A 15,625-nucleotide genomic window follows, 5' to 3' on the forward strand; every position below is an offset into this window, starting at 1 on the left:
GTTGTCCAACTCTTTTCTGATTTCATTATGCTATCCTTTTAATGCTTTAAAAAAAATTTGTTAAAAACCCACCTTCTCTGAGCATGAAAACCCATACTTTAAGGCTTTGAAGCCTTAAGGGAAAGTCTCCTAGGTATTCACTTTGTCATATTTGTTGAAAACCCATACTGAGCCCAAAACACACCTTCAACCTATTGTAACAATTACACTAAGCCTATTACTCAATTAGCTCTATTTGATGGTGTAATAGCTCTAATATGGTGCATGTCTTGTTGTGTTTTATCAGAGTTGAGGGTTTCTTTGAGGTAAATAACAAACAAATAGTACAAAGTGACGAGAGTAGCTTTACTCAGATAGTGCTCATCTGGCAGGTGTTTGCATCCATTAATGAAACAGAAGAAGAAATGAGGAGATAAGATGATAAACAGGAAAAGGGATGTGAGAAGGGAAGTCAAGCTAAAGTATTTGTTATTTCTTTTATGTGGCAAGTGTTTTAAGTGATTATAAACTTATAAGGTATCTTGTAATTTTGTTTGTTCATTGATGAATTGAACTTCAGCATGTAAATCCACATCAGTGTACAGTAAGCTGAATTAGGTAACACAAAGAACCGTAAGCTGGTTGAATATAGTTCTTCCCCTTGAACTTTATTATGAGATTGAACCACCAGTTAAGCAGCATCAAGAAAGTGTAGAAACTAATAATTTAAACAATCATGTAGAAAGGACATCAAAATCACTAAACACTTTTTTTTTGTACACATACGAGCCACCAATCTCGAAATATAGCCCACCATTACAACAACCCAAGTCACCTTGAGACCAGGGGAGGGGTATTGGGATCCAACCCCAAACTGTCCCAGTGTCCCTAGTGGGACTAATCTCAAAGCCATGAGATGCAAGCAATACTAGTTATCACTACACCGAGCTAAGCTTAGTAAAACAATTTAATCTCTATGGTGATCAATGATAGGCACTGGGTTGATTATGCTAGTCCGTGCCTTCATCATATTTTGCACATCATTGACGTACATGAACCAGGACTATTGATAATGAAGCCATGTAAGACTAGCTATGACAGAGTATCAATTACAGTTTTACATGAAGTATTTGTTGGTTGCGATTGAAGGGATCCTAAAGATGTCAAATTACACTAAGCCTGTTACTCTGTAGACTAATTTAGCTCTACTTGATGGTGTAATAGCTCTAATATGGTGCATGTATTGCTGTGTGTTGTCAGAGTTAAGGGTTTCTTTTATGTGAATAATAATAAATAAATAAAAATACGGAGTGAATACTCAGATAGGCTCCTAAACTGGTCATCCGGCGGGTGTTTGCATCCATTACAGAAACAGAAGAAGAAATGAGGAGATAAGTATGATAAACAGAAAAGGAAGGGGTGTGAAAAGAGTCAGGCTAGTGTATTTGTTATTTCTTCTATGTGTTTAGTGTTTTAAGTGATTATAAGGTATCTTGTAATTTCGTCCATTCATAGATGAACAAACATGGCATGTAAAAGCTTTGAGCAAACCCACATCAATGTACATAACATGTGGCCAGAACAGTACAATAAACTGAATAAGGTAACACAAAAAACTCAATACAAAATGCATCAGCTCATTTCATCATGTTACAACAAACCAGCAAAAGAAATTCAGAGTTTCAGACTAACATGCCACTATTAGTTTGTAGCAAAAAAAAACAACTAGCTTAATATAGTTCTTCCCCTTGAACTTACATGAGAATGAACCACAATTAGCAGAATAACACAAAGTGTAGAAACTAACAGTTGAAACAATAATGTATCAAAATCACTTAACACTTAATTTCATTCAATCAGATACATGTACGAGTGTCCAATCTCAAAATATAACCCAACATTACAACAACCCAAGTCGCCTTGAGGGCGGGAAGGGTATACTCGTTATCACTACACCGAGCTATGCTTAGTAAAACAAACTTAATCTCTATGGTGATCAATGCTAGGCAGTGGGTTCACTGGGTTGATTATGCTAGAGTAGAGCCCATGCCTTTCATCATATTAAATTACCCTTTCAAAACTCTGAAGTCAGTCACTTAATTATAACATAATTCCAAATTTAAAACAGTTATTATTCACACAGCGTCACAGCCTATATAGGATTTGAACCTACAATTGCAGAGACAGGCTTTTTTTAATATATAATCCATTCGGAATTAACAGTCGCGTAATCGCGTATGACAACTAAATCTAGACGGAAGTATTAAGACAATTTAATGCCCTTAAACAAACAAAATCTAAGTTTTCAGAGATGTAAATATGTAATTGAAGAGGCCAGCAACTCACATCACATTAAAAATTCAGCAGATTAGCTCTTAGTTAAGCAACATTCGGAGCGTAAATGTTATGTTACTCCTCGAAATAATATCATAACAATTGAAGCAATCCTAAAATTGAAATGTAGAATTCTAACTAGTAACTTATGTTATGAGCGTAATTTCAAATTGGAAACCCTAGCTTCAAAATGATTGGGAAAAATAGTAACTTACCTAAATGCAGAACCGAATTCAAAGAAGAATTAAAGGGACCAACATCAAATGCAAGGAAGATGGGACTATTGCATGATAGGATATCACATTTCAATGTTTCAACTTATTCATCTTCGTCTGTAGTTTGCTCATATTATGATGTTTGCCTAGGGAGAGGAGAACGTATGACCGTATCAACCATCAACCCAACTCACGATGTTTGGTTAGGGTCCTCCTTATTAATAAAAAATAAAAATAAATAAAAACTTACGAGTCAATTCGTAAGTATAGTATGTGGATTATTTGGGCTAAAGTACTCCATATTAGATTAGAGTTTGAGTTGGATCATATTTGGTTAATTATAATTTGTACAAATTGGGTTGGATTTATTAGGTCGGGTGATTATTGTGACATAGTGTATGTTGTTTATTACAGAGTACTCCATTGCTTAACGTAGAAAATAGATTGATTACCGTCTTTTCAATCATGTTTGATTTTGGGTTGGGATAGTTAGACTTCGAGACATCTAGTATTGAATATGGCTAAAGTTAATTATATTTGGTTTATACACGTACTTATAAGTGCAATATTATTGTTGTAAATTATTACTAGATTGTGACAGTTATTATTTGACTTATTTCATTTTTTTTGAAGGAGAAAATGTGCAATTTTGCAGCAAAATAAGTTTTTTTTTTTATCTTCAATAATAAAATGAGTTAGCTGAAATAAATCAAAACAACCTCAAAACTACAACATATCAAAATTGTCCAATCCACATAATTATCTAAAATAGATGGTGAAAATAAAACTATCTCTTGTTCTAAAAATCTCATACGGAGTTCAATGCAAGAAATTGGGGATTTTATATAAATAATATGTTTGTAACTATAGAATAATTTCTCAAAGATTTATATAAATAGTCGACTTGCAAATATTATGAACGCGTATATCTAATTAGATACTTCGTACTCCCTCCGCTTTTAAATACTTGCTTCATTTCTCCATGCGCGGAGTTTTAGGAGAATTAGAGAAAGTAATAAAATATGGAGGTAGTGGGGTTGGTGGAAGAATAAAAAATTATAGAAAGAAAAAGTAGTTGAGAGAATTGGTAGAGAGAGAATATATGTTGGGACCACTAGGTGATAAAAATTGGTTAAATATTGTAAAAACTTTCCAAATAAGAAAATGGAGCAAATATTTAAAAACGGCCGCAAATGAAAAGTGGAGCAAGTATTTAAAAACGGAGGGAATATTTGTTAGTTGACATTTAAATGCTTGAAATTTGGGAAGTGCAAAAATACAAAATCCTAGAGAGTAAAAGTTTGATAAGTTATTTGGTTGATTTTATCATAGAAATCAAACTTACGTAAGAATTATGTTTTTCTATGGCTAGCTTAACCAAATAATTTCCTCACTTCCTAGTAAGAGAGATGAATGATGGACCAAATCGGACCAATTTAGGCATTTTGGGCCAATTAGGCGGACTAGATATTTTTTAGCTTTTGGGGTAAAATACTTACATGTTGTACTTTGAATTACGCCAAAAGTAATCTCCGTACTCAAATTAGTTTTATTTTAAGGTTTTTTTAAGAATAAGAAAAAATAAAAATAAAAAATCATCTCTATAGACACAACGAGTTTACTAGAGAGTGAAATTACATGAGATCATCAAATTCTAAAGAAGTATGGGCATCCACAATAGAACACAATAGAACAAACCTTTAAGATGTTTATTCACTTGACACGTCATCATTACACAAACCTCTACCCTAACAAACTTCTCATCAACAATGGAACCTATTTACAGGTTTAAGCAGGGGACCTACTATCTTCAATGCTAATATAATATCAGTGTCGGGGCTACAATTGCAAATTATTTATGGGACCCTATTCAACTTCTCAAAATGGGCCCCTCTACTCAACAAATTAAATACCCAATTTTTTTGTTAAAAAAATTCATTACATTAGAAAATTTGTCAAAATTAAACAATAAGTTTTATTAGTTAAATGTGAAATTAATTTTGGAAGATATAGAGTTTTTTTGGGAATTAAAATAATAAATTGAAAAAATTTTGAGAGAAAAAATTATTTGGAAAAAGGAAAGATCTAATTTTGGGTTTGGGTGGAGAATTCTAGAGACAAAGTAATAACTTCATTCAATGTTTGGACGCTCAGATCTCTCATACATAAGAAGCAAATTAACTCAAACCACTAGTCCATCTATAATTTTATGTTATTATTCCAAACTTAATTACATATATATATAAATTTTGGGGCCCCTCAAATTTGGGGGCCCTGCTCCGTCGCCCACCTTGCTCCGGCTCAAAACCGCCTATGTATAATATAGTGGGCCCAAAACATTTTTTCCTTAAAAAAAAGAGAAAAGGTTAAAGTTTTTGTCAACTTAGCAAGTTCAAACCAATTTATGTAGATAAACATTTAGAAAACAAACTTCAACCCACAACAAGCTTTAAATTGTTCCCGCAAACCTCTTACGTGCAACACTAATATTCTACTCTATAAATTTACCATTCGATCATTCAGTTAAGAAAATATAAAAAGTAAAAAAAACATGGACTGACTAAATATTGGTTACGGTGGTAACCCAATGGGAAGCAAGATCTAACACTAAACTCTGGAGATTCCTCTGACCTCGTGACTTGCAATTTTTATTACCCCATTTTCCCATTTTCCAAACTACCCAATTATTTTCTCCTTCATTTAAATTCTTAATCATTTAATTAATGAATTAATTACCATCATTATTAAGCAATTCCCCCACGTATGGTTTGTCACGTTTTGAGTGGCTCTATTTGTTGGGCAACCGAGGTCGCACGTGTCACGGGCAAATAAAGTAACGCATCTGGACTCTGCCCGGGAATCATGGGCAGTTGAGAGTGGGTCCCACCTTTTGGGACTTTTTTCTTTTTGGTTGGGGCAGGTGTTAAAAGAGTAATTAAGGGTGTCCTATTTATTAATCACAAATCATTGACTTGTAAGATACTCTCCCTATCAACCCTGACTTAGTCCTGACTCATCTATTTCAATCAAACCCTAAAACAATTTTTTGGTCTTTGTTTTTTTAATTGATATGAATTTTATATATAATTAATGAAGTAATTAGATTAAATAAATGTACAAAAGCGGTAATAACAAATTATACGGGCTTTCAATATGTTGTTATTGATTTAAGAATACAACTATACAAAGTCTGTGAAAATATAGACTAATGAATAGCGTAGGTAATTCGTTATTCATGTGTTATAAAAAAAAGCTACTCTGTAATCTTTGTGTTTTTTGCGTCATGCATTTTATTGGCGTGAGGCAAAATTAAGTGTTTGAAGTATTGATGATGCGAATGAAGACATTATAGGTTGATTGAAGATACGGGAAGGGGGATGCTACTTCTTCTTGCTACTTGCATGCCTACTTGGTTGGAATGGGTAGTATTCATATTTGGCGTGTGATTGGTTTTGTAGTGTTGGTGCATCAAGTTTTGACAAACAAGACTTGTATAAATGTTTGACATTGAGTGTAGTTTTATACTTGTATTATATTGCATGTTAGGTTATATGTGTATTAATTTAGGTATTAATTAATTATTTTTATGTGTCTAATGGTACTCCATATTATTACGATTTTACTTGATGTATTATTGTAACTTGTCTTATAATTGCCAAATGAAAATAGAGACTTAATTCGTGTTAATTAAGAACGGTTTTGTTATTAATTGCAAGTATTCAACCCCATCATTTATTTATAGCTTCCTACTCTACTAGATGGTTTAAACGACCACATTTGTAGCATTCAACTACAATATATAGTGCATTATAATTTATACTCGTATTATAACAACTTAAACACTCAGGTATAGTATCAAACTATGTTTTAAAAATATAATGGCCGGAACAAATAATTAACATCGAACATTATATTAGATCATAAGAAAATAATAATCGACAATATAAGGTCCAACAATTAAACATATTAGACATAGTACATATTAGTTGGGAACAAACATGTTAAAAAATTCCGACCTATTCCTCCTATTAGTTGACATTATCAGCTGTATTATGAAATAATCCTTAATTAATGTGGGGTTGATCACTAGACTTGGTTTTTGCTCTTTTTGATAGTGATAGTTTCATAGTCCCACTGTTTTATATTTATGTTTTGCTTTTCTTTTTTTCTTCTCCTTTTGTATCACTTTCAGATGGATCGATTAGATTTTTCAACAAAGATATGAGGAATCTAATCAATCTATCTAATTTTAAACAATTTATAATGTAATAATAACTTTTGTACAAAGTGTTTAACCGAATTAATTAGTACGTGTACTCTTAATTACATTAAGGTGTTAAGGTATATATTTTATATATATACCAAATGACCGGATATTTTACGAATTTCTCACTAGTTCGTGTGATGGGAAAACTAAATATTATGATATCGAATAATACTCCATGATTCAACTTGCATATAGATTGACAATATAATAGTTATTTAATGGACTTTATTTAGCTATAATATTGAACCAAGAAGCTAATAACAAGCACTTAGCCTTTTGAGATGCCAATTGCTGAAAATTTTCGATTTTCTCACCAATAGTTATTTTCGAATGCTTCATAATAATCCAACATGTATTTTGTTGTCAACCAAATACTCCATAATAAATTTATTTCGGAGTAATTGAAATTGGATAGGCCTTTTTCCCTATCTCATACAAGTAATTATAAGTTTTGTTTGACGTACCATTGGGATTATGAATGTAAGACATCTGATAGGTAATCAATCATAGGTAAACATTTCTTATATATATAAGTCGACTAATGAGCTCCTACAAACTCGATCTATAGTTTATAAATTTCTAATAATTTTACGAATCACATTAGTTGTATGTGATGTACAACATTGAACATATAGCTATTGTTATTTTTTTCAAAAGAGCAAATTAAATTGCCTTACTCAAGTAATAATTTACATGTAAAGTATTTCAGAAATTGACATGAATAATTTCTTACCAAAATTAATTACCGTTCATAAATCGGACAAAGCAAGAAAAAGACACGTGAAAGCCATACACAAATTAAACCACATAAACATGAAAGAGTTTATACTGCCAAATGACAGGTGAGCAAATATACTGGAAGAGAGGAGGCAAAAGATCACTGTACAGAAAAACTGTCTGGTAAAGCACAAGAAACCAGTATATATTCATCATTCATTTCATCATCAACTTCTTAAATAAATTAATATATAACTCCATCGTATAATTTTTATATGCTACTGTTGTAACTCTTTATGGTCCAACCAACCCCCACCAAAATTTATAAAACTAGCTTTAAATAAAAAAATCTCGCTAACGAGCGTTCTGAGACTTTAGATATATAACAATTTAAAATTCTTTTTTAAATTCAATTTGATAGTCTTATTATGACTTGAAATAGCTTTTGAGATGTTCTTTTGATCATTAATAATTTTAATTACATATTAAAAAATTAGATATTAAAAAACTACACATTGAAATGGATTTAATTATTTTAAGTATATTATTGTGAGTTTTTTTTATCAAGTTTTAAAAATTTAACTATAAAAATCAAAAGGGGGTATAAAATTGAAATGGATGGACGGTAATTAATGATGAAATGCATGTTAAATTCATACATAAATTGGTGAAGAAGTTTATTTGTAATACACTGTATTTTCTTATTTTTAGCTTTATTATCTGACGTCTCTAGAGTGTTTGTTGGCTTTTGTCTAATAAATATAATAAAATAGAATGAACTAAAAACTCCTAAATTTGAAGTGAAAACAAACAAACTTAGATGCATGTACCAAACAGCAATAGCTAAAGAAAGCTGCTTTTCCCAATACCCATAGATTCCACCTCCCATTGATTTTAATAATTAACTCCATTCTTTTTATGTACCCAAATCATTCAATTCTCCACTTTTTTTTTTTTTTTTTTTAATTTTAGTACACAACAACTAGTTTAACCAATTATTTTTTTCCCAATTATTCACTTTTGGTCCCACCCTTTTTTTTAATTAAAATTTTATATTATTTGAGGTCAGTCCACCATACTATTATTTTCTTTATATATAACATAACATTAGTGCCCATTTTTTCTTACTTCTCTTTTTCTCTTCTTCAATCACTTTTCTTAAGCTACCTGCTTTAATTTTCCTTGAAAAAAATGGCTTCCTTTGGTAAAACAAGATCTTCAAATTCAAGAGTTGCATTTTATGCAGGAAGTGAAGATTTCTTCAATCATCAACAACCTCATTTCCTTGATTCTTGCTTTTTCTGCAACAAACAACTTAAACCCAATCATGACATCTTTATGTACAGGTAATACAATAAGTCAATAACCCATATATCTTCTTACTGTTGTGTCGCGTCGTGTCATGTCATGTTTGTGTTTATGTTCGTGTTTTGTTATGGATTGGTTTTCTGATGGATGTGGGAATTTTGTGTTATGCAGGGGAAATACACCATTTTGTAGTGATGAATGCAGACAAGAACAAATAGAGATTGATGAATCAAAAGAAAGACCTTGGAATAGAAGAACCCTAAGAAAAGCAGATACATCTTCAAAATCTGGGTCTAAAAAAGCTGTTAGAACTGGAGTTGCTGTGGCCTGAATTTAATCAGAATTATCAGATCATAGTATATACATAAAATCTCCTCAAATCTTGCTATCTTTTTTATTTTACTTTTTTCCCCAATAATTTGGGAAAAATTTCATGCAGTGACTAAAATTTTAGGAAATTAGATTTTAGAAATAATTACCAAAAAAAAAAAAAAAAAATCCCAGATTTTTGGTGTGATCTGCTAGAAATATGTGAAGGGAATTACATCACTACCCCCACAAAGTGGGGAAAAAAGTGTATGTATGACATAATCTAGGGAAAAAGATCAAGAAGCAAGTTATGATGGAGGACAATTTTGTCTTTTAATTTTTTTTTTCTTTTTGATTTTGGGTGTGGGAGTTGTGAATGATGTTTTTATCAGTTTGATGGAATGCTCTTGACTATTATGATCTTCTTTGTACTTTTCTTTGTATTTTTCATCTTTCTAATTACGCATAAATATAGAATAAATATGTAAAATTGGATCTGTATACCCGTATTTGTATCCCTATAACGTGTGTTTTGTATAGAGAACACAATTGATTGTTGAAAGTTAATAATTTTACGAAACAATAGTATGATTGAACATGTTGTATACGAACACGACGAAATAATACACGAGTACATGAGCTATATACATACAAGAGGCATAAGTCTACTAGTATTATTATTTCATGTATTATGGCATAAGCCGCCAACAAAATGAGCATGGACAACTCACAACTCTCTTATTGAGGAAAGTGATTTGAGAGGAATAATAAAAGTTTGATGATGCAAGGACAAAAGTTGTTGTTACTTGATCCAAGAACTGAAATAAAGTGGAAAAAAAAAATTAGGGTACAAAAACATGAATAAGTTAAAGAGCAGGGTATATGTACTGTAGTAAGGATTGTAAGATGTGACAATAGACAGATTTTGAGCCACACATATCATCAATGATCCACTAACTCATGTCTCATTTCATAATTTGTGATTTGTTTCAAAATTATCACTAATTAAGGCAAATTAGTGTAACAATATATTCTAATATTCTCATAAGTTTAGATCTTTAGTTCACTTTAGTAAGGTTTAGCATCACTATATTGGCTTTTCATCATGATCTTGGGTAAGGGGTAATAATTAATCACCCTAGAAATAAGAATACCGGTAATAACGACATTCATAATTAACGTAGATTATGAAAGGAATTATATATTAAATTACATAAAGGGTGTTCTAGATCTTTATAGTGCAAATGAACTTTTGTTCAAGGGTTAATGAAAATGGACTCTATATGTGGAAGATAAACTAATTTATTTGGGGTGCAAATTAGGAGGGTTATATTAAATTGGGTATGTCTTATCAATGATGTTTTAGTGAAAAAAACACCCGTACAAACATACTTAAGATTAGATTATCGATCTTCCGTATCTATAAAGTAATATAATAGTTTGTATATGGCGTGTTTTGACAATAAAATTAATAATAACATGAGAATTGATAGTTAGTGATATTTATGTATGTAATTATATTATTGAAGATAAGAAAATGAAATCTCTTTTTATTAAATTAACGATTTACATGATCAATCTAGAAAAATTATAAATGAGGTACACGTCAAATGTCCATCATCTTAAGGTCTCTTGTCACACTTTTCTGCAATTCATTCAAATATAAAATCATTTAAAGTTTGCTCTTTCGCATCGCATGAAGGGAAAAAGCGAACCCTTAGCAAATTCGAGGAAAAAGTACTAACACGTCCAATATGAAAAACTTTACAAGTGTAGTAATTTGAAAAACTAGGGATAATATCATTTTTTTTTGACAAATACAAGTTTATCTGAGATAAACGGTTTTTTGTTAATTTGATGGCCTTTTTGTAAATATATTGAAAAAACAAGGTCATTTATTCAGTATTTTTGATGAGTTGTTCAATTACTAGTTGGTGAGAAAATTACACATGTACCATCAACTAGTATATGAAAAGACGCATTGTACTCCTCCACTGGTACTTGAAAAGACAATTATACCTCCAAATAAACAAAATTTTGTTTATCTGGGGAATTAATTGGTACAGTATTTTTTTTTTCCAAGGAATTTAAAGATAAGTTCTTAAATTGGAACCATTAAGTAGAAGGAGAAAAAGTACTAATTAACATTTAACATACTTTTAATTAAATAAACTTAGCACTAGTTCAATCAATTCTGTCACAAGTCATAATTGCAAGATCGACTTGCAAAATGTACTATAAGTACTTAGATTGGGAGAACTATGAAATAAAAAAAGTGTAATTAAAAGTACATTCTTAATTGATTGTTATTATTGGTTTGGTGATGACTATGGTTGCGTACCATCAAATGTATAAGGTAAAATTCATTATAGTAGGGTTCTATAATTTGCATAATACCACAAACTTGGACATGTAGCCTAAATTAGATTATAAGATCAACTTGATACATTAATCACTATACAGATTTGTATGTAATCACTTTAGTTGTAACACTTTCTCTTTGCTTTGCGAGGGTCTAACCAATTTCTTATTAAGAGGGAGGGTAATTATGCTACTCCATTAGTACCTTTCAACACATAGTAAATTTGAAAAAATTATCACCCTTTGAAGAATTTTCCCTTTTTTTTTTTTCCTTACATATGAATCTTTGCAAGTTGTAACTATAAAATTATAAAATTTACATTAGATAGATGTTATGGGTTCTAAGAATTGTGGGTTTTTGTGGCTATAAAACATTAATTAAAGATGGTTGTGGGTCATGCTTCATGTCAAGCTCCTGTTTGGCAAAAGTAGTGGTAGTGGGTAGCTTTTAGCAGTCGAGTAGCGGGTAGTTGTTAAGGTAGCGGGTAGCGGTCAATTAGTTGTGGGTAGAGGTTAGCTGTCAAAATAACGTTTGATGGTATGAATGTTTGGTAAAAGTAGCAGTTGCAATACTAAAATATATCAAAATTCATATAAATATTGTTTAAAAAGTAATAAAAAATTTCCAAACGTTATTATTTTTAGGTTATTTTAGATTTTAACACCTGCTAAAAACCCGAAAATGGTTTTTAACACCTCCAAAAAAAAATGATTTTAACACCACCCAAATTTCAAAAAATTGGGTATTACCACCACGTAACTGATTCCGTTTACAAATCCGTTAAGTAGGGCCATATATACACGTGTCGCTTTGTTATTGGCCAAAAAAATAAAAAAATTATAAAAAATTAAAAAACAAAAAATAAAAAATAAAATTTTTTTAAAAAATAAAAAAACCTAAAACTACCCCAGCCACCCCAGCCCCACCCACCGCGCCACCACCGGCGTCCCCAAACCCACCCCCTTCCGGCGTCCGGCGTCCCAGAGAATCGCCCGGCGCCGGCGACCGCACTCCCACCACCCTTTCCTCCACCTACGCACCCCACCCCTTCCCTTTCCCCATTTTCATTTCCCGACCCACCACCCGAAACCACCCTAAACGCCCCCTCCCCCAGAAAACGCCCCTCCTCCCCTTCCTCCTCCCCCGGAAACGCCCTCCCTCTCCTTTCCCCCTCCCTTAATCGATTCCCTACCACCCCAAACGAAACCCTAAAACCCGTTTAGGGTGGTTTCGGGGTTGTGGGTCGGGAAATGAAAATGGGGAAAGGGAAGGGGTGGGGTGCGTAGGTGGAGGAAAGGGTGGTGGGGGTGGGGTCACCGGCGCCGGGCGATTCACTGGGACGCCGGACGCCGGAAGGGGGTGGGTTTGGGGACGCCGGTGGTGGCGCGGTGGGTGGGGCTAGGGTAGTTTTGGGTTTTTAATTTTTTTAATTTTTTTTTAAACAAATAAAATAGTGACACGTGTCACTGGGGACCACATTTAACGGAATTTTTTAACGAAAACCGTTAAGTGGTGGTAATACCAATTTTTTGAAAATTTGTATGGTGTTAATACCCATTTTTTTTTTGGAGGTGTTAAAAACCATTTTCGTGTTTTTAGCAGGTGTTAAAATCTAAAAAAAAAACCTTATTTTTAACGTTTGAGAAAAGCTACCTAAACACTACCTCTATCGTTAATCACTACTAGAATCGCTATTTTGCTAAACATTCTCAAATTTTTTTACTAGTAGTGTTTTGACTGGTCAAAATGCTAACCGTTACCTCAAACGCTACTACCAAACACGGTCCAAGTCCACATGCTTTAGAATTAACTAGGCCCAAACAATAAGCTACATGACATGACAAAAATTACAAGGGTCAACCCATGCAAAAACTAAGCCAAGCCAACGTACCACCATGCCTAAGCCAAATTTCATTACTTTTACCATACTTTGTCATGCCTCTCCCAAATAAAGACGGCTCAGACCCGATGCACATACATACACGTATCATGTCATGTCCTGCCATGCTTTTCTTGTTTCGGGCCAACCTACCTCGACACCATTTGTAACGCGAGTGAACAAGTCATACAGTATGACCCGAGGAGTCCATTAGTCCATAGGCCCATATCTCAACCCCTCTCCACATTTCCTAGAAAAAATAAATCAATTTCACCTTCAATTGACATTTCCCCTCTTTCAATTTCTCAACCTACGACAATCTCTCTCCTCCGCAAACTAGGGTTTCCAGATCATCATCTTCGACAAAAATGGGGAAGATTCCGGTGAAGATGAGGGCAGTTCAATACGCTTTGTCGCCGTACCAGCAGAAGGTGATGCCCGGATTATGGAAAGATCTGCCCGGAAAATTGACTCACAAGGTGACGGAGAATTGGATTAGCACCACTCTTTTGCTCGGACCTCTCGTCGGAGTTTACTCCTATGTTAATTGGTACCTGGAGAAGGAGAAATTGGAGCATCGCTATTAGGTTTTGTTTCCAGATCCTTCTTTTTTTCTTCTATCTCCTGAGTTGAATGTTTCTAAGCTCAGATCTTTGGTTTTTGTTTTATGGGAAATTTGTAGAAGTTGTTCTACTCTTGAATTTGTGATGGATTTGATGTGGATTTTGAGAAATTTTCACTGATATTGAACAAAGTTGCAATAAATTTGATGAATTTGTTATTATTATTGGGTTGATTTAGCGTTGATTGTGTTGGTTTTTTTTTTTTTTTTTTTTTTTTTGGTTATGTTATACGGAGTATTTTTGAATGGGTGATATGAAGCTGTAGTATTTGATTGTTGAGTATATGTTTTGTTTGTTGTGATTGGTACTTTGTTTAATTTTGAGAAGAGTTGCTTGGTTGTGTGATAGTCTTATGTTGTATGTTGTAAAATACTGCATATGTGATTTCGTAGAAAGGTCTTCTCGTTCAGTGTAGCGGTGATCATATGGAAACTCTAAAGCTGCAACATTCCCTTGGTAAACTACTGGAGTTGAGTAATTTGAGCTGGATTAGATGCTAATGTTAACATTTCCTCCATACTTAGATGTTTTAGCCTAATATAGGTGAGGGAATTATCGAGGGGGAATTAGTTAGCTTATGCCACTGCAATGATACCAAATTCTGATGATAGTGAGGCAGAATTCACCTATAGCTGAAAGCCTGAAATAAAGCCTAGTTTAATAGCTTTTGCTACATTTACTCGATTTTTAGTGATCCGCCATTATTATATTTTGTAACATGGGTAGTCAGTGAACAGAAGCTTTCCACACTTCGAGGTTACAAGAAGTTGTGCTAGGAGAGAATAATAATATATCTCCACTGCAAAATTTTGATTTGGTGGATATAATTTTTGACATAAGTATGATTTCTTCACAGCCAACAGGAGTTATAATTATTTTTGCATATTCAAATGGCAAAGCTTTCTATTTTTGCATTTTTTGTGAGTTTCTTGGGAATTTTGATTATGACTAGAGGGTGAAGACCTATTTTTAGGTGCCCAGTACTAGACGCACAAATATAGAAAGCCAAGAAGAGATGGTATTGACTAAGTAGGATGAATGAAAACCTTACCTTACCTGCCATTATGTGCCAATTGCTTGTTAAATGAGTTGTTAGCGCCTTATCACAATGATGAAAATTGCTTGATGAAGCATACGTACCAGCATTTAATCCCAATTCATTCTTCTACTTGGAAATGTCAAGCCTCCTTGCATCTTATTTTTAGAAGCTTTTCTTCTACACAAATGGCTCAGATTTATGGTTGTTTTTAATTTGGTAGGTGTATTGTCGATGACTTAGTGCTTCTTATGGTAGTCAGGTGGGTGATCGTCATGGATAAACCAAAAAGAATCATGAAGTTTAAAATACACTCGTTTAAAGAAAATCATGCATGTCGTTTTGTGGTAACTTTGTCAACTGTGAATTCTACTGCCTTGAAAGATCTGTAAAGTTAACAAAGTTTAATCCAGCAGGAAATTTTTTCATCTTATGGAAAAAATGTGTACACCAACAACCAATGCTTGGGGCATATCATATCTGGTGTCTTCATTAGGAGCCTAGTCTAGAGTTAGATTGAACATTAGACTGGTTAGAATTATGGAGTAGAGGCATGTCTGGTGTCTTCGTTATGCTTTTAGTCTAGAATTAGATTG

General features: G+C 32.9%; 2 protein-coding genes across 2 annotated transcripts; both read left to right on the top strand.

Annotated features, from left to right (window-relative positions):
• The first annotated feature begins 8,628 nt into the window (after positions 1–8,628).
• On the top strand, positions 8,629–9,712 carry LOC110720471. The gene is made up of 2 exons (XM_021899507.1): positions 8,629–8,858; positions 8,992–9,712. Exons 1-2 carry the CDS (start codon positions 8,704–8,706, stop codon positions 9,149–9,151), a joined length of 315 nt encoding a protein of 104 aa, XP_021755199.1. The 5' UTR covers positions 8,629–8,703; the 3' UTR covers positions 9,152–9,712.
• Positions 9,713–13,631: 3,919 nt separating this feature from the next.
• LOC110720472 (cytochrome b-c1 complex subunit 8-like) lies at positions 13,632–14,157 on the top strand. The gene has a single exon (XM_021899508.1). It carries the CDS (start codon positions 13,739–13,741, stop codon positions 13,955–13,957), a length of 219 nt encoding a protein of 72 aa, XP_021755200.1. The 5' UTR covers positions 13,632–13,738; the 3' UTR covers positions 13,958–14,157.
• Positions 14,158–15,625: the final 1,468 nt, after the last annotated feature.

The sequence above is a fragment of the Chenopodium quinoa genome, unplaced genomic scaffold (assembly GCF_001683475.1).
Source record: "Chenopodium quinoa cultivar QQ74 unplaced genomic scaffold, ASM168347v1, whole genome shotgun sequence".
Lineage (NCBI taxonomy): Eukaryota > Viridiplantae > Streptophyta > Magnoliopsida > Caryophyllales > Amaranthaceae > Chenopodium > Chenopodium quinoa.

Bases quoted from the DNA above. Each gene is read 5' to 3' on its own strand.
- LOC110720471 (XM_021899507.1), top strand. From the start codon at position 8,704: ATGGCTTCCTTTGGTAAAACAAGATCTTCAAATTCAAGAGTTGCATTT. The intron at 8,859-8,991 runs GTAATACAATAA...TGTGTTATGCAG, and splicing joins CATGACATCTTTATGTACAG to GGGAAATACACCATTTTGTA.
- LOC110720472 (XM_021899508.1), top strand. From the start codon at position 13,739: ATGGGGAAGATTCCGGTGAAGATGAGGGCAGTTCAATACGCTTTGTCG.